Genomic DNA, 20,594 nt, shown 5'->3' with positions numbered 1-20,594 from the left:
TTCTATTCCACCACAGTATGCACAGTCTTTTTTGTTCTTTCCTTTTCCTTTGCCCCCACCCCTCTGCCCACTGTCAACTCCCAATAGCACCTAGCTACCATACCCTCCCGCCGCGTTGTCCATCTATGTTCCCACAAACAGCACTTCAGTGTTATCCCCCACTACTACCCTGCTATCCCTCCCCATCCCTACCCCAGCCTCTTCTTTACGCCCACCATCCTGGTGCCACATGTAGTGGCTTTGGTAGCCAGAGACAGTGATCACGTTTATCTGAGTTGCGTTTGCGCGGATATGTGTATGTTATGTTGTCTAATTCAGAACGCCTCTTGGTTAAAGCTTACTTTTTTAGCAGTGTTTCTTGTGCCTGTCTGCAACTCAACACCTCCATTATATGGTGAGTAGCACTCTATTCTTTTGGTAATACTGTCATTATTCTACCCTTGATTTTCAGTTGCCTAATAGTTTCCTAATACTGACATAATAAATAAAAATTGACCTCTCACATGTGATCAGAAAAGTACAGTACCACAGAAAGAAGACACTTCACTCTCAGTCATCTAGCTGCTTTCGTTGTCATTAACCTGTATCCAACGTTATAAATTTTGAACTTAGGATCAGTCGATGTGTTTCACAATCGTTGTCAATCGGCTGCTGTTATAGAAATTCGTTTTCAAAATAAATAGTTCCTTAAAAACAGCCCAGTAAGTCAAATCTGTCTAGATTCCGGTCCGCGGAAAGTGCAAGCTACCCCAGTGTGACCTATCCTTTTTGTGGTGTCTTCCGAGGAGCGAGATGCCAAGCGAGACCGGTACCTCGCAGTCAATCCCAACAAACGACAGTCAGCTGCAAGCCGCATCGGCGGATGAGCGACGCCGGAGCGGCCGCCCCCACAGAGTTTGTCTCGCTATGTTGCTGCATCAACTCTTCTACATAAGCTGGGCACAGGACAGCTCAGCTCAGTCCGCGATAATGTACTAGGACGACAGCGTTTCATTGTAGTAGGCCAGCATCGTAATTAATACCTTAGGCAGAACTGTAAGTGAAGTTTGTTTAAAATATACTCTGAATGAGAGTTGTATTTTTCTGTATCATGTTACACACGCGACTGTAAACACTTAGAATATTGCTATGAAAATCAGTTGTGTACAGTTAAGCAATTCATCTTATATATGTTGTAGTAAAGAGAACTAATATTTTATGCATTATAATTTGCACTAGCTCTCCTCCCAGCGCAAAATAAAGAACCCACCGTTGTACATGCGAGTGCATTTTCGGCAACACAAGATATTTATTGGGTAAAAATTCAGCCATGGCGTTTCCAACTGTTTGTGTAGTGTCTAGTACTACAGCGCTAACAAGATAACCAAACCTAATGGCTGCTTGTAGAAGCAGGGTTATCTTCCCCATCCAGTCATTCTAACTTATATTACCTGCTCTTTCCCTAAATCGTCTCCTTCCCTAACTGAGCTTGTACTATGTATATGCCTCCTTTTTTTCTGATTTTCCTACTATAAAACTGATCTGCCATACTCATTTCTTTTTCTTTTGATTTGCACGCAGTGAGCTCCATTTTAATTACCTGTACATTTAAAAAAGAAAAAAAAATCGTTTTGAATATGGGTTTTTGTATTATGACAGTTTTTTAAGTTTAGCAGAATGATATAACAACTGTGGGATTCACATACAAACGCTATATTTAATGATTCCACGAAAAACGCAAATTTGGCAGCTTTTCAAATAAATTAATTAAAATGGTATTAAGAAGGGGACCTACTACACCGCTATCCTGATGAAGGCATAGTTTCAACGAAAAAAGGATTTTTACTTGATGGGTGGAAAAAAATACAGATCCACTTGTAATCAAAATTACTTCAACATATTGACAAGAGTTACCAAAACGTTAGTGTGCTACGTTATGAAATAACTGATAGGAAGACAGACTTGGATAATGTAAACTAAAATGTATACAGAGTAAAGCACATAGTGTCACAGTTATACTGGGAGATAACATAGTAAGTAGCATATTTTATTAAAATAATTTATATGTAGAAAATGCTGTTATGTGCTTGAGAAAACGAAAGATAGTATGAAGCAAACGTGTGAATGTCACTGCCACAGATCCTTCTGAAAATAAGAATTTTTTATTTTCTCACTGTAATAAAATTTTGTATAATATATATGGATTTCCCAGTAGAATACTCAGAAGCAGGTGTACTTAACGTTAACTTTATACAGTATAATTACAATAGGCTATAAACTGGCAACTGCCCTCTCATCAATAAAGTATGTATCATGCAAATGATTTGCGTGAAGTGTCGCTAAGGGTGCCTCTAAAGTACAGTACAAATAACAATGTTCAGAATTCTTTCAACTTTATTCCTTTACTTACAGCATGTGGAGTTTTCAAAGCCTGTTCGAAAGATAACTATTAATACAGTAGAATATCAGTAAATGGCTCTGAGCACTATGGGACTTAACATCTATGGTCATCAGTCCCCTAGAACTTAGAACTACTTAAACCTAATTAACCTAAGGACATCACACAACACCCAGCCATCACGAGGCAGAGAAAATCCCTGACCCCGCCGGGAATCGAACCCGGGAACCCGGGCGTGGGAAGCGAGAACGCTACCGCACGACCACGAGATGCGGGCTAGAATATCAGTAACAGCCGGAAGTCTTTCCTGAACGTATTTGTCTGGAGTGTAGCTTTATATGAATGTAGAACGTGAAACTTTACTGAAAAAAAGGATAGGTTTTTAGCACACATCCTGAGGCATGAGGGAATGATTAAACTAATAAAGAAGGGAACTGTTGGTGGTAGAAGTTACGGAGGTGTACCAAGGCTCGACCGTAGTTAACGAGACCTAGTAGAAACACACGAGCTCAGAGGTGTGTTTCGGACCGCAATGATAGCAGCTGCCTGAACTGCCGTCGCTTGTTGACAGCACGCAGTCTCACGCACCCTCCCAATTCTTATCCGGTCCTGTGTTTCCGAGTACTGAATCGGAGATGTAACCCTCGAAGCAGTAAGATCTTCGAGGTACCATCTCACGGTTGCTGAAAGACATTTAAAACGGAACGACCCCATGAATCTTGTAGTGTGGTAACATGCGCTATACCGACGTAGCTGCTGTTGCTTCTCTATGAACTGTGACGTTCCGTACCCGGATATAGCTCATCTATCTGAAATTGTTATAGAACCAGCCAGACTCTATAAATTGACTGACCAATTGTTTATTTGATAGGCGTAAGAGATTTTTACACGTAATTTGGAACTTTCAATGAGACGTCAAGGATGCGTTTAGACTGTATAGAAACAGGAGGGCTCACCATGGTTAACGAGTTCAGCAGTTCAAAAATACGTACTATAATCCTCCCCCGACGAGGACTTTATCTATTCCCGATCCACGAATCGGTGCATAAAATTTGTTGAAAGGACATCTTTGAAGCATTGTTGTGGAGGTATTGAACTGTGGGGATGTCAACGAGCAACGAAATGGACCTCGTGATACGCCTGCCACAGTGTATCAGGACGCCTACTGTCCCAACATGTGCACCTATATTACGGTATATTGATAATTTTTACTTATGGGCCGTCTGACAGCAACTGAATAAAACACACTTTTTGTGTCATACGCGTTTCGTGTTTATTTTCTGCAAGGCATCATCAGTGGCCTGGAATATGTACATATGTTAGCTATTAAATTTACATTTTTGTCACTGTGCCTATAGGTTATAAACAAAAATGGTTCAAATGGCTCTGAGCACTATGGGACTTAACATCTATGGTCATCAGTCTCCTAGACCTTAGAACTACTTAAACCTAATTAACCTAAGGACATCACACAACACCCAGTCATCACGAGACAGAGAAAATCCCTGACCCCGCCGGGAATCGAACCCGGGAACGGTTATAAACAGTTCTGGTGGTTGGTATTTCCTATTAAGTAGTAATGTTTTGAACTGTACTTACAGGTTGCGTCGACAATTTCTTACATATTACGCTCCTGTTGCATTTTTGGTGTTGTTCTTCTTCTTATGAATGCCAATTTGCGGTTTTTCCCACCTTCCACAGCACTATGAACTGAACGCTTGTTTCAATGCAATGTTTTGGTTTCTGTTGCTGACTGTCAAATCTTTTTGCCAAAGATCGAATGTTATTGCCAAACTTTCGAGTGTAATTATTGAAGTAGCTGTGGTCTGTTCGTGTATGCATTTGTGGGTGCGTTTTTGTATGTGTGTGTGTGTGTGTGTGTGTGTGTGTGTGTGTGTGTGTGTGTGTGTTTTGGTGTGTTATAATTTTTTTTGTGCTGTGCTGTGTGTGTGTGTGTAATGGTGTGGTATATATTTGTGTGTGTGTGTGTGTGTGTGTGTGTGTGTGTGTGTGTGTGTGTGTCCAGATGATGTGGGGAAGAGTGTTTTTGTTTTATGTTATTTCCTTTATTAAGTGTAGTAGGGAGCCTGTGCTGATGTGTGTTTGTTGATTTATCACATGTTTGTTTTCTGCTATGGCTTTCTGTATGTGGAAGTTTTCTTGCGTTTGTATAAGATGTCTGTCATGGTTGCTTATTCTCATTATTTTCATTTCTTGTTCCATGTTTGTAAGATGATGGTTATGGCGTTTTAAATGCTCTGCAAATGTGGAATGGTTTGTTTCATACTTCCAACATCTGATATGTTCTTTGTATCTTGTTTCAAAACTCCTGCATGTCATGCGTATGTATACTGCATCACAACTTTGACATTCAAGTTTATATATTCCTCATTGTTGGAATTTATCCCTCTTGGTAGCTGGCTGGCTTAGGTGTGATTGGAGGGTTTGCCCAGGCTTATATGCTATTTTGAAGTCTTGTCTCTTTAGGATGTTTGCAACTCTGTGTTAGTTTATGTGTGTAGGTCATGGTGTACCATCTGGTTCTTTTCTGTGTGGTGTTGTCATTGTGTGTGTTTGTTGAGTGTGTTTGTAAGTTTTCAGCTTGTGACTTCTTTTGTATTCTGGAAATGTTGTGTTTGTTTTGTATTTGTGTTTTTATTTTTTGATTGAGCCTGTGTACCACATGTATGTCATACCCGATGTTCCTAGCTATTTGTATGATTGTACTCATTTATTGTTCATAGTTTCTCTTGCTGAGTGGGATTCTGTTTAATCTATGTAACATGTGTCTTAGTGCAGCGAGTTTCTGGCTGTGGGGGTGATTGGATGTGGAATGTATTATTGTGTTTGTGGTTGTTGGTTTTCTAAAGACGTCAAATGTATGTTTGCCATTTTCTTTTTTATTGTAATGTCAAGAAAATTTATTTGATTTTCTTTTTCTTTTTCAAGTGTGAATTTTATGTTCTGATGAGCTTTGTTGATATCTAAATAGAGTTCATCTCTTTTTTCACTTGGCTCATCTACCAGACAAATAATGTCATCCACATATCTGTACCAATATATGATTTTGAAACTTTCATTACCCTCACACACACACACACACACTCACACAGACACACACACACAGACACACACACACACACACACACACACACAGACACACACACACACACACACACACACACACACACACACAGACACACACACACAGACACACACACACATGCACACACACAAACATACATACACAAACGCACACACAAATGCATACACGAACAGACCACAGATACTTCAATAATTACACTCGAAAGTTTGGCAATAACATTCGATCTTTGGCAAAAACGTTTGACAGTCGGCAACAGAAACCAAAACATTGCATTGAAACAATCGTTCAGTTCATAGTGCTGTGGAATGTGGGAAAAAACCGCAAATTGGTATTCATAAGAAGATGAACAACACCAAAAATGCAACAGGAGCGTAATATGTAAGAAATTGTCGACGCAACCTGCAAGTACAGTTCAAAACATTATTACTTAATAGGAAATACCAACCACCAGAACTGTTTATAACCTATAGGCACAGTGACAAAAATGTAAATTAAATAGCTAACATATGTACATATTCCAGGCCACTGATGATGCCTTGCAGAAAATAAAGGCGAAACGCGTATGGCACTAAAACTATGTTTTATTCAGTTGCTGTTAGACGGTCCATAAGTAAAAATTATCAATATACCATAATATTACACGCAACTGAGGAAGACAGGACTACAAAAGTTGAAGATGTGCACCTATATGTTTGTCTGCAGCGTCCCACGAGTGTCCTGTGAATCCGGTGAGACACTGCTCCGACTCACCGCTCACCAATTGTGTCAAAATGATTTCGGGAGGCACACTTCACGAATCTGACTAAGGTTGCGAGCCTTTTACTGTCCTCAGCTCAACCCCCTCAACGTCATAGAATGTACTGGGCGAGTGGATTATCCTTCATTGATCCACACACACCGCGACTCAAAAGAACGGGAGATTTTGGAATAGGGATTAATGGATGAGCAGAGTCACTTTAAGCATATTTATTTATGTCAATGCCGGTCGCGCTGGCCGAGCGGTTTTAGGCGCTTTAGTCCAGAACCGCTTGACTGCTACGGTCGCAAGTTCGAATCCTGCCTCGGGCAGGGATGCGTGTGATGTTCTTAGGTTCTAGGGCACTGATGACCTCAGCTGTTAAGTCCCATAGTGGTCAGAGCCATTTGAACCATTTATGTCAATGCCTAGGGTACAGTCTAAGCCATCCTTGAATGTCACAAGCATTTTTATCTCTTGAATATCAGATCCAAGAGATGAGGTCGCCCTCGACGCACACATTGCTGCAGCCTGATAGGAAAGCTAAACGTGGCTTCACATAACAGTTCAATAGGAATCCTGGAGATCCGCATTATTACTCTAAGTTTTTCGGTGGTAGCAGTTCGAGTACGACAAACAGCGCTCTGAAGATGTCCCCACAAGAAAAAAACACGCTGGCAGGTCAGGCGATCTTGGGGGCCATGCAGTATCACCGTGCCTCGAATTGGCATTGTTACCGAACAATCGCCACACAGGCGCCATCAGTATCCATCCCGTACGTGCTGTTTGCTCCGTCATGCTGACATCTTGAAATCAACTGCTGCCAGGCAAGTGGGCAGTTCTTGGGCAATAAAACATTCCATCATGGCAACATACCGAACAGATGTTACAGTCGTTGGACACTCATCGTCATCTTCTAAAAATTTGGGGCCTGTAACGGCATTTTATGAAATAGCTAAACATGCAGTAACCTTGCTGCTGTGCAATGGACGCTCGTTTAGCTAACGTGGATTTTACTGAGTCCAAGTGAAGTGGAAGCTTCATTCAACGTCTACAGGTAGTTAAATTGTAGTAGGTGTGCACTTCTGATAATATGCGTTCACCATATTCCCTAAGAATTAAAATATCTTTATGTTGGAGTTGCTGAACGAGCTGCAGCTTGTACGGATGGAACTTTAAATTCACTTTTAGCATTCGTTGAACCCTCGAACGATGCAACTGTATAGACGTCTAACAGAGCGCTGCGGTCTTCTTACGAAAGCAGTTCGCAAAGGCTCGATATTCTCTCTCGTACAAGGAGTTCACCGTCATCCTGCAGACTGCTTCTCGAATGCAGAACGCGTAGCTTTAAAACTGCGGATTCGGGTGTTTATTGCATGCGCCGAGGGGACACGACCGTGCCGTTCAGTGTTGAAATGACGCAGAAATTCTCGGCGCGCTGCCTCCACACGTCCATTGTCGTAACAGGATTTTACCGCAAACGCTCGCTGCAAACCGTCCCTTCGCTCCGCGCTTACTGTTCACTATACAGCGAGACGGCGCGAGCGGCTTTCCGTGCGTCATTCGGGATCGTTGCCACAAGGTGTTCGAAAATTTCGCTTTCTTTTGAGTCACCCTGTACACTGGCTGCGGGCTGCTGTTGAGAGACCGTGGATCAGTGTGGCCCCCTAATGCTTCCATGGCGAAGAACAAACCTCTTACGTGTAGCCGCCGTCGTAAGGTACAAAACTGTGCTACACGCTTCCAGGTAGGTATCAGCAGATCGATTGTTTGTGGGTGTATTTCTCTGGTGAATATGAAATGATTTTCTGCGAGATCAGGTGACATTATCGTCCACTCACTGAAAATATTAAAAAAAAGTACAATTAGGAATAAATGGAATAAGATTAAAGATACAGAGCACAAGCTCAGCTTGAGGAAGAATGGAGTAAAAAATTGATCGTGTCCTTTCAAAGGAACCGTCCTGCTGTTTTCCTTCATAGATGAAGGAAAATTACCGAAAATCTAAATATGGATGCCCCAGCTGGGTTTGACCCGCATCTGGGCGTGCTACGGAATCCTATTTGTGTCTTTTCCACGCGACATCTTCCTTACTACAAGGCTGACGGTCTAGGCATGGTTTAACTACAGACAACACGAGCCATGTACCTCCTTCCTGGTGGAACGGCTGGAACTGATCGGCTGTCTAATAGGCGGTGCCCATGCAGGGTTGTTTGCATCTTTGGGCGGGTTTAGTGACATCTCTGAACAGCCAAAGGGACTGTGTCTGTGATACAATATCCACAGTCAACAACTATCTTCAGGAGTTCTGGGAACCGGGATGATGCAAGAAAAAATTTTTTTTTTTTTGGATGTGTGTATGTACTGCATTGCACAAGGTACAGAGAGAAACAAAGACGTGAAGTGTGACTGGCCGACGTTACTACAATATGCTTCATCAGCATCTCATACCCACCATACAGGAGATAGACGCAAGATGGGGGCCCCGCCGCACATCGCTCGTGAAGTTCACCTGCTTCTCCAGACACATCTGGAAACCATCGAATTATCAGCAGACCGTTTCCAAACGCTTGGCCAGCACGATCATCTGGTCTCACTCCCTGTGATTTCTGGTTGTGGGGCTACCTGAAGGCTGATCTGAAGGGCAGCATATCAAGAGAGGTAGCCACCATACTATGGACATGCTTGATTCTGGTGTGAAGAATGGAATCCTGCGCTTTCATACTCTTCTGGACACTGATGACCACCATATTGAGCCCCTTTTGTAGCAGTAGTGGCACCGATATGCAGTGGTATGATGTACTGTAGCAGCACATTAAAAGTGTTTCAATTCAACAGTTTCTGCGTTATGTGTCTTCTCCATGTCCTTGACATTAATGTTACCAAGTTTGGTCCTTGTGCAGTAAACAATTTCCGTGTTATAACGTGTTAAATAGGGAAAGTTTGATTCCAACCGCCTAGTATATTTTTCCTGATCCATAAAAGAAATTTTTTGCTACATGGAATCACATAACGTACGTAAGTAGAACAGAAACAATATTTCATTAATATCAGTACTGTAGCTGTGACATGTCGTGAAAGCTTCTCATTGCTGTAACAAATAATTTCACTGTAACTGAACATGCTTTCTAAAGCAGCCTGACTCTTGAAATCGAAAGCTTGAAATTACTAAAAATTTGTATGGTTTTTAAAAACACGACCGGATTATTAAATATGAAGCATACCTCTATACGCCTGCGGCTAGTCTTCTGAGTTTTGGACTGGATATTTCTGACTGGCACCTAACACGGGCACATAGCTCTTAAAGAAGGAAATTGTAGCTCGGTATGGAGAACAAGTTTTGGTTAATAACGTGTGGTCCTTAAATGGCGATTTTTGTGAACGGGACTTGGATGAGCCAGGCTTCAGTTCGTATAATGCAAACACATCTCGCCAGAAAATGTCAAGCTTCCAAAAGCGCTGCACTAGCTGTAGAAGAGACTTGCGGTTAGCAACAATAACGCACAGCTGACGTACCGGAGCTCCAGTGGAAGGCCATAAGCATTACGCAATAAAGAACACAGGTTCTGTGAGATGCATCCGCATACTAACGTTATAGAAGGATCATCTGTTTGATGATTTTTTTAATGTGGAAAAGACATTATTCAAGAGCAAAGAAAGCTGCTAATAAATAATTTACTTGACAGGAGAACTATCGTCAAATAGCCAATGAAAGGTAGTGACACATCTTGAGCGAATTTTGCAGAATCGGATGGGAGATTATCGACGCATACGTATTCACCAGTCACTCCTCCCCCCCTCCCTCCCCCACAAATCCCTCAAGTAAAAATCAGCTGGCTTTTGACGCATCTCAAAATTTATGATGTCATATCTCCTGAACCATGTGTCTACAATAAGTTCCCAGGTACATTCAGTGCTAGATGCGGACAATGTCTGCAAAATGTGTTGCAAATAGAAGTAGTGTTAAATAAGTAATGAATTAAAACGTTAAGCCTATCGCTGAAGTTTTCCGAATAAACAGCGCAAATACAGTGAGTGATAAACTTTCTTCCCTTCGCTATTTTGTTGCGGGTGTCAGCGATTGAAAGTTTAGAAAGTTCAAATTATGTGTGAAGTTTGACGGAAATTACTAAGTTCTCTGATTCTCAAATACTGTAGTAATACAGTCTGAGAACCGCAAGCAGATCATGACCACAAAATGGGTGTTGAATGATGAAGCTTTCATTCCATTCGGAATTGATGTCCGACATCAAATTAGAGTGAGGTGAGACTCCCACGACCACAGCACACTCTCTTATTCGTTATGGTGTGGAGCACACTGACTCCGAGGTTCATCTGGATCCATTTCCTGTCATGCCAAAAACACACGGTGTCATAATTTTCACTGCGATAGGGTCCGCAGCTGCGATGACTTTTCTGAATGGTTTCTTGAAGCCTTCAGCTGCAATTTTCGTTATTTCCTGTACGATTGTACAATTTCGGCCTTAGGCCACTTTCAAGTATTTTATGGATGATTTTTTGGTAACAGATTATGTCATAAACGTCGTTGCTCCTATGACATCATGTTATGCTCATACATTAGTTCGAGGTGTTCACGCTATTTTCTGAGCACGTTACTTTCGAGCAGTGAAAGAAAATAGGCATAGTAGGCTAATTTACTGATATATTTATCACCAAAATTTGCAATAACTCTGAACCTAAACGTTTCAGCAGATCATCGATGTGTTTCTTCTAATTCAATTTCTCCATCATTGCACACACCCAGATATTTTGAATATTCCGCCTTAGCAACAGACTTCTGTTCATAGTCTATAATTATCAATGGCGTTATGCAATTCACTGTACAGAATTGTATAGACTGTGTTTTCTGAAAATTTAGTGAGGGTACTTTTGCAGAGAACCACATAATAATTTTCTGGTAGACATTATTTACAATTTTCTCAGCTGATTCTTGTTTGTTGGGTGTGATTACTATACTTGTATCATCATCAAAAAGAAGTAGCTTTTCATCTTCATGACTATAGAGAGGCTAGTCATTAATATATATTAAGAAGAATAAAAGACCCAAGACGGAACCTGTGTGACACCATTCTTAACAACTCCCAGTTAGAGGACTGCTGATTTTCGGAGTCTGTACTGTTAATTTCAACCTTCTACTTTCTTCCAGTTAAATACGAATTAAATCATTTGCCCACTGTCCCATTCATACCACAAAATTTAATCTTATCTAGAAGGACTTCATGATTCACACAGTCAAAAGCCTTCGAGAGTTCACAAAATATCCCAATGGGTGATGGTCTGTTATTCAATGCATTTAATATTTCGCCAGTGAAAGAATATATAGCATTTTGTGTTGAAAAGCCTTTCTGAAAACCAAACTGACATTTTGTTAGTACTTCATTTTTACAAATACGTGATGATTCTCTTGAATACATTACATTTTCAAGAATTTTGGATAAAGCTGTCAGAAGTGAGATTGGGCGGTAGTTGTTAGCATCAGACCTGTCCCCTTTTATATGCAATAGTTAGTGTATTTCAATCAATCTGCAAAAAATGCCCTGTTTCAGTGAGCTACTACATATGTGGCTGAGAATCCTACTAATCTGTTGGGAAGAAGCTTTTAATTCTTTGATGGAAATGCCATGAACTTTTACTTTTGAGTCAATTTATTATTTTCTTAATTTCAGTAGGAGAGGTGGATTGAATTTCAATTTCATCAAATTGTATTTTCCAATGAATAGCTGGATCCCAATTTCTCTGCAGCACTTAAAAGTTATTATTAAAAATGTTTTCTACTTCTGACTTCTTGTTAGCAAACTGTTCATTGAGTTTGATAGAAATACACTACAGTTATTGACAGTGTGGCGGCCAGGGCAGACATAGTCCCGTTGACCTTGTATTCAGTAACGCTCGCCTTGACAGGCACTGCTTCGTTGTATCTGTCTACAAGCACAACCAACGTGTTGCTGTACAACTTCAGTATGGCAGCGCATAAAATATATATGAGTGTGTCACAAATTTCTTTGCATTGTCTCAGCTTCTCCGTCCACCTCGGAGCACCTACACCTAATACTAAATGAGCAAACTGTTCTACCCGGACGACCAATACAGATCACAAGTGGTGTAAATTCAAGTCTATTACGGTAATTAGTTTGTGTAATTGCAGCTTGTGGTACTTAAGTACACTATTTATATTAATAAACAAAGTGAATTAAATATGATTCTTAAGATGGAAAGAATAATGAATATACTTCCACATAAGTGATTTACACCAAATTCACGTTACCATGGATACCACCGAAAATACAGATTAACAGTTATTGAACTCTGTCAAAAAACGAGTAAATTAGTTACAAACTACGGCGTGCAGATATTCGGATTTAGTTTATGACGTGTTCGATATGCCTGCCACCAGCGGCAATGATGTGGGGCAGACGAATAACGAAATGCTGCATGACCCGCTGAAGTGTCGGAACATCGATGCTGTGGTGACCTCCTGAATGGCTGTTTTCAGGTCAGCAATGGTTTTGGAGTTATTGCCGTACACCTTATGTTTAATATGGGCCCACAAAAACGAGTCGCATGTGTTCATATTCGGAGAATATGTCGGCCAATCGAGGCCCCAGTGCCCTCTGAGCACCCTAGAGCCAGAATGCGGTCCCCAAAGTGCTCCTCCAAGACACCGAACACTCTCCTGCTTCGATGGGGTCGAGGTCCGTCTTGTGTAAACCACATCTTGTCGGAACTAGCGTCACTTTCGATAATGGTGGTGGAACCATCTTCCAAAACCTTCACGTACCGTTCGGTAGTCACAGTGTCATCAAGGAATATCACACCGATTATTCCGTGATTGGGCATTGTACACCACACACTGACCCTTTGAGGGTGAAGAGACTCGCAAAATGTGGGTTCTCAGACCACCAAATGTGCCAATTTTGCTTACATCTACATCCATACTCCGCAAGCCACCAGACGGTGTGTGTCGGAGGGTACCTTGAGAGCCTCTATCGGTTCTCACTTCTATTCCAGTCTCGTTCGTGGAAAGAAGGATTGTCGATATGCCTCTATGTGGGCTCTAATCTCTCTGATTTTATTCTCATTATCTCTTCGCGAGATATACGTAGGAGGGAGCAATATACTGCTTGACTCGGTAAAGGTTTGTTCTCGAAACCACAGCATCATCCGCAAAAAGCCTCAATGAACTTCCGATGTCATCCACAAGGCCATTTATGTATATTGTGAATAGCAACGGTCCTACGACACCCCCCTGCAGCACACCTGAAATCACTCTTACTTCGGAAGACTTCTCTTCATTGAGAATGACATGCTGCGTTCTGTTATCTAGAAACTCTTCAATCCAATCAAACAATTGGTCTGATAGTCCATATACTCTTACTTTGTTCATTAAACGATTGCGGGAAACTGTATCGAACGCCTTGCGGAAGTCAAGAAACACGGCATGTACCTGGGAACCCGTGTCTATGGCCCTCTGAGTCTCGTGAATGAATAGCTCGAGCTGGGTTTCACACGATCGTCTTTTTCGAAACTCATACTGATTCCCACAGAGTAGATTTCTAGTCTCCAGAAAAGTCATACTTGAACATAAGACGTGTTCCAAAATTCTACAACTGATCGACGTTAGAGATAAAGGTCTATAGTTCTGCACATCTGTTCAACGTCCCTTCTTGAAAACGGGGATGACCTGTGCCCTTTTCCAAACCTTTGGAACGCTACGCTCTCCTAGAGTCCTACGGTACACCGCTGCAAGAAGGGGGGCAAGTTCCCTCGCGTACTCTACGTAAAATCTAACAGGTATCCCATCAGGTCCTGCGGCCTGGTATCCCATCAGGTCCTGCGGCCTTTCCTCTTTTGAGCGGTTTTAATTGTTTCTCTATGCCTCTTGTCATCTGTGCGACACTATAGAGAAGGAACTACAGTGCAGTCTTCCTCTGTGAACCCACCCAAATAAAAGTGGGCTTCGTCGCTAAACCAAACCATGCATGCGCAAACTCATGCCCCGCGGTCAACCGTGCAGTTTGAACGTTCTAACGCAAATCGTTCAGAAGTTATGATGATTTTATTTCAAGGAGTTCAGTAGTTGTCACTCTGTATATTCCTAACGTTGATTAAAAAGTATTTCACCATCAGAAGGTTTATCTTTGAATATCTGAACTTAGACTGCTGTGTAGAATCTCGCGTCGCGGGCGCGGTATCGTTATTGTAAGTGCAGAATGACGGAAAGACTCACCTCGCCTCGCGGATGGCCTCGATCCACGTCTTGCAGTCGGACTCGTTGGCCGCCCGCAGCTCGTACTGGCGCTGGTTCTCGCGGCGGTACGAGATGGCGAAGCAGTGTTGCTGTAACAAGGAGATCCCTGCTGCTCTCACCGAGGTACCAGCACAGGTCAGGGGGGCACATCAAGGCAGTAGCGGTGGGGGCATGAGGAGCTCATTATTGCAAATGAAAAATGCTACAACTACACATTTTTTGGGGTTTGAAATATTAACTAAATATTTCTGTACAAGAAACTATATAATGCTATTCATAAATACATTAAGAATTTACAAACTTGACAGGAAAGAAACAACGCAATCTTTTCCGAAAAGACAGATAAACTGGCCAAGCTTTTGTACTAGAGCTGCCTTTCAAGTATTTCCAAAAAGAATAGAATAAAAATCATGTTTTGCTACAAATCTTTTGACTGTTTCAGAAAATATTTGCCATTAACATTTGTACACTTTTTACATCAACTCCAGTCAACTCTGGAATAACAAAAACACGTTTTGAGAAAATCAGGAAACTTGTAGAGATGATTAAAATCTCTGCACGCACAGCTTTTGTTTGGTATAAGGGGACAAAAACAATGCGTTCGTTGAGAGAGCAGGTGAATCAATTGTTTGAGGTACTGTGTGAAAGCTGTCATCACGACGAATTCATGCACGATTAAGTAGTATTTATAAGGAAAAAGTGTTGGACACTGCATTATGTAAGGATGTAACTGTGTCTGTTACAAAACTCTGTGCTGCATCGAAGCCTTTGACCGAAACCAATCGCACAATAAACAATGAAGTGAACGGCAGCTTAGGGTATTACATGACATCATTTCTACAATATTTAAAATGGATTTTGCATTTTTAAGCCACCGAAGCGCACTACTACCTCTAAAAAAAGGCCTTAAAAAGACTATCTCGATATGCCGGAAATTAACATTAACAAGCAGGTGCCTCACATAAAATACGTCTCTTGTATGTTACGACCTGAGTGAAAATTACTCCGAAATTCGCATCATGACAGTTTCTTCGGTATAGCGGACGACCACTCGCTCTGCACAGTGAAGACCCCCGCCCCAACCGAGGAATGAATCCGTGAATCCTTAGTTCAGCAGCGCTCGATATTAGCACAGCAACTGCAAACAAATTATGAAGACCTTTTCCAAAATATTCGCACAGCTCTGGGGATGGTATAAAATGAAGAACAAGTTGAACAACTGCTCAAAGCTCTTAAGGTACGTATTTTAAAGCCCATGTTTACCAGATTTTTTTCTTTGTTGGAGTCTGTGCTATTACGTCTGTTATTACTGTGTGTAAGGTTTCCGCTACACACCTGCTTTGTGGGCTTGATGCTGAAGGACTGATATGAATTACTTTGTATAACAAGTTCAGTAGTCAATATCAAATTTATTTCTCACTTCATAATACCTGAGTCTAAGTAAATAGAGTTTAACTACAGTCTGAGAGTTCCCAGAAGGTTCATGAGAGCCATCGCACTGTCAGTAGCTTGATGCTGAGTGTGAATGAACACTAAATTACCTCCTCTAATGCATACGATAAAAGTCAAGCTAAATTTCCTGCGTGGTTGTATGACGATGACGGTAGCATAATGTGACATTTCTATTTAATTGCAAAAAATAGTGTCATTACCAAATTAGAAGTCTGTGAATATTCTTTACAGTATCTGACGGTTATATAGTATCCATATGTATGAAAGAAACCAAATGCCGCTTTTTATCATGAACAGGTAATTCCAGGCATCCATATTGCACTGTAGTGATTCGTAGCTGAAGCATAGAACTGTATTATTTTGGTCTTCTAGGTCCTCGACGTAATACTGCGCAAGATGGTGTTTATTCATTTAAAACAAGAGAGAAACATCCGATAGACAATAAATGGCTACAAAACAAAAGTGTACGGACCCAAAATAGGGCTTCATTAACTATTATCTGAAGAGGACAACAGATTTAACAACTACAGTTAACTGGTTCCAATAAAGGATAAATTCAGTTGCGGCTACATGCAAGACAGGTTTCAAGTAACATCACGTACATGTTTAATTAGGGGCCCATCACTTCATGTTACTTGAATTGGCGTTACATAAATCAGAAACTAAATAAAGTTTTAGTGAAGAATCTTACAAATGGAGTTTCTTCTACCACAGCTCTTGGTACGAATAAGAAAATTTATCTGAGTATACGATAAAATCAAAGTCTCGTCGTTTCAGTGTGCGAGATTTTACGTAAAAATCACCATCCCACTGTATTGAAGACGTAATTTGGAGTCTCTCGTGAAGAAACACAGAACTGATGAATAAATGCAGTGGGAAAAATAATAAACCAAAAAGTAGATCCTAAAAATAAGAAAAAGTATAGAAACAGTTCAAAAAACGAAACTAAGATATTAATAGCATAGCGAATTCGGAGAAGTTGAAATAATGTCATAATCGTAGGAAATAACCAAAAATAAAGAGGGAACGTAGTTGTGACTATTTTTATTGGTCATTACTGCACTGAGAAAACGGGGGAAAGTATCCTAATGCGAAGAAGCCACGCACTCTGCTCGTCAAGAAAGATAAAAAAGAAAATAATGGTAAATAAGAAGCTGTGAGACGTCACGTTAGAGAGAAGATTTATTTTATTTTACTTTATTGATCGCAGTTAATGGCATCAGGTGGGCTGCATCTGATGCAGTTTTCTTAGCTATACAATCATCAGGAGCTGTTTCCCTCATTGCTGTTGTGTCAGGTGTTGGGGAAACGTTACAGAATCACATAATCGGCTACTAGCTGAACTGCATGGCACGTAATGTTAATTCCACGGATCCCCACAGCTTTCAAATTAAATAACTGAATGATTTCTTTCACAGGAGCATTCTGGTGAGAACCATTAAATAAATAAGTGACATAGTCTGATTAGTTGAAAAAATTATTGTAAGTAAAATAAGAATTGAGGAACTAGAATTTTTGGATCTTCCTCTGAGTCAAAGTAATGACTGAAAAGATCTCTACAGCTGTCTTGAAAATGGAATAGTAAAAGGTGCAATAAACCCTGTAAATTATGGAAGCGCTGCGGTTACTGTATGCAGTCACACGCAGTTATTAAAGTACTAAGACATTATTTTAGAGGAGGTTGAAATGTGGAGGATTTTCCAGGTGATTGGAAAACAAGATGTTGTGACTTGGCGAGACAGCCAAGCCACTACGAGGTAGCCGAAAGGCACGCGTTTAAGCTCACACAGGATGGCGTGAGGTCTGGAACAGGTGAAGGTCTTATAGTAGCAAAAAGAGTACGTAGCTTCTGGAATACTTAACTTTAATCCATAATTGGTGAACATCGTGTGGTGTCACCGCCAGACACCACACTTGCTATGTGGTAGCTTTAAATCGGCCGCGGTCCATTAGTACATGTCGGACCCGCGTGTCACCACTGTCAGTGGTAGCAGAACGAGCGCCACCACACGGCAGGTCTCGAGATACGTACTAGCACTCGCCCCAGTTGTACGGACGACTTTGCTAGCGACAACACTGACGGAGCCTTTCTCATTTGCCGAGAAGATAGAATAGCCTTCAGCTAAGTCAATGGCTATGACCCAGCAAGGCGCCATTACAGTATAGTGCATTTATCTAAAAAGTATAACTTGTATCGTCAAGAGCGATGTACACCAATGATGGATTAAAGTTAAGTATTCCAGCAGCTACGTACTTTTCTTTATAGCATTCATTACGTATCCTGTTTCAGACCTCACGCCAGCCTGCGTTAGTTTACCGCGTGCATTTCGGCCTTCTCTAGCAACATATCACATCGGTCTGACGGTACATGCATCACAAGATAAATAGCAAATGATAATGGCGCCTTGCTAGGTCGCAGCAAATGACGTAGCTGAAGGCTATGCTAACTATCGTCTCGGCAAATGAGAGCGTAATTTGTCAGTGAACCATCGCTAGCAAAGTCGACTGTACAACTGGGGCGAGTGCTACGACGTCTCTCTAGACCTGCCGTGTGGCGGCGCTCGGTCTGCAATCAATGATAGTGGCGACACGCGGGTCCGACGTATACTAGCGGACCGCGGCCGATTTAAAGGCTACCACCTAGCAAGTGTGGTGTCTGGCGGTGACACCACACAAGATATACATTTTAATAACGCATAAGAAAGGAAGGGAGGGAAACTATAAAAAATTAAAGGGGACAGGCACTTGCCTTGTTCGACAATCATTAAATAGAGACATAAGAACAAGCAGGTTGTATGGCCGATAGATCAAGAACTGATAACATTCTTTTCTCACAAAAAATAATTGTGAAGAAAATAGTTCAGGCAGAACTTCTTAATTTCGTGTTTAGGTAGATATACGAAGTGTCTACGACATGGCACTTTCGGCCAGTTGGTGGAAAACAGTCAGTAGAAATAAACCGAAAAACAATAAAGATATTTGGAAAATTAAACAAAAAAAGCGGGTATTATTTACCACCTGAATTTCGTGTTACAGAAGGATTACTTCGGGGATCTGCATTTCACCCACAATGTATTACATACATGTAGTAGAAAAAAAATAGAAAATATGAGGATCCCAATGAAAGATATTTACGACTTGTGCTTAACCGATTGATATTAGCCAAAGACTATGATAATATACACTTAGGTGGCAAAAGTCATGGGATAGTAAAATGGTTCAAATGGCTCTGACCACTATGGGACTTAACTGCTGTGGTCATCAGTCCCCTAGAACTTAGAAATACGTAAACCTAACTAACCTAAGAACATCAGACACATCCATGCCCGAAGCAGGATTCGAACTTGCGACCGTAGCGGTCACGCGGTTCCAGACTGCAGCGTCCAGAACCGCACGGCCACTCCGGCCGGCTGTTGGGATAGTAATATGTACGTGTACAGAAGGTGGTAGTATCGCTTACACAAGAAGTAAAAGGGCAGTGCATTTGCGTAGCTGCCATTTGCACTCAGGTGATTCATGTAAAAACGTTTTCGACTTGATTATGGCGGCATGACGGGAAATAACAGACTTTGAAGGTGGATTGATAGTTGGAGCTACACGCATTAGACATTCCATTTCGTAAATCGTTAGGGAAATCAGTATTCCAAGATCCGCAATCTCAAGAGTGTGCCGAAAGTACCAAATTTCAGGTATTAACTCTCATTAATGTCCGACGGCCTTCACATAACGACCGAGAGAAGCGGCGATTGCTTAGAGTTGTCAGTGCTAACAGGCAGGCAACACTGCATGAAATAATCGCAGAAATCAACGTGGGACGCGCGACGGACGTATCCAAGAGGACAGTCAGGCAAAATCTGGCGTTAATGGGCAATGGCAGCAAACAACCGTCCGAATGCCTTTGTTAACAACACATCGCCATAGCGCCTCTACTGGGCTCGGGATCATATCGTTTGGACCCAAGACGACTGTAAAACTGTGACCTGGTGATATGAGTCCCGATCGTATTTGGTAAGAGGTGATGCGAGTGTTAGAGCGTGGCGTAGAGCCTACGAAGCATGAACCCAAGTTGTCAACATGGCACTGTGCAAGCTGGCGATGGCTTTATAACGATGTGTAGTGATAACTGACTGTAAATGTTATATTCGGCTACTGTGAGACCATTTGCAGCCATTCATGGACTTCATGTTCCCAAAAATAATGGAATTTTTATGGATGACAGTGCACTGAGTCACAATCGTTAGTGATTCGTTTGAAGAACATTCTGGACAAATCGAGAGTATGATTTTGTCACCCAGATCATTCAACACGAATCGCATCGAGGTCAGTTTGCGCAGAGAATCCTGCACCGGCAACACTGCTACAGTTGTGGACGGCTCAATATTTCTGCGGGACACTTCCAGCGACCTGCTGATTTGATGCCATCGTGAGCTGCTGCACTACGCCGGGCAAAAGGAGGTCCGACACGATATTAGGAGGTACCCTACGGCTTTTGTCACCTGCGTATAGAGCATTTAATCAGACAACTCGTACAATAAATGTCAGTATCATGAAAATAAAATACATAATAATTGGTAGACTTATGACTTATTTTTTAAAGAAAGGATGAGAAGCTACCGATGAATATGAATGCGTAGAGGCGAAAATTACAAATTAT

At 41.5% G+C, this 20,594-nt stretch overlaps 1 protein-coding gene across 1 annotated transcript in view; it reads right to left on the bottom strand.

Annotated features, from left to right (window-relative positions):
* LOC126413258 (ras-specific guanine nucleotide-releasing factor 2-like) overlaps positions 1 to 20,594 on the bottom strand; it is a 1,992,910-nt gene that overhangs the window by 1,139,875 nt on the left and 832,441 nt on the right. Inside the window, 1 exon segment of the mRNA XM_050083160.1 lies at positions 14,468 to 14,577. Within this exon segment, the coding sequence (XP_049939117.1) occupies positions 14,468 to 14,577 (110 nt within the window).

Source organism: Schistocerca serialis, chromosome 7 (genome assembly GCF_023864345.2).
Source record: "Schistocerca serialis cubense isolate TAMUIC-IGC-003099 chromosome 7, iqSchSeri2.2, whole genome shotgun sequence".
Taxonomy (NCBI): domain Eukaryota; kingdom Metazoa; phylum Arthropoda; class Insecta; order Orthoptera; family Acrididae; genus Schistocerca; species Schistocerca serialis.
The sequence above is the reverse complement of the archived record's forward strand: the minus strand, read 5'-3'. Positions and strand labels throughout refer to the sequence as shown.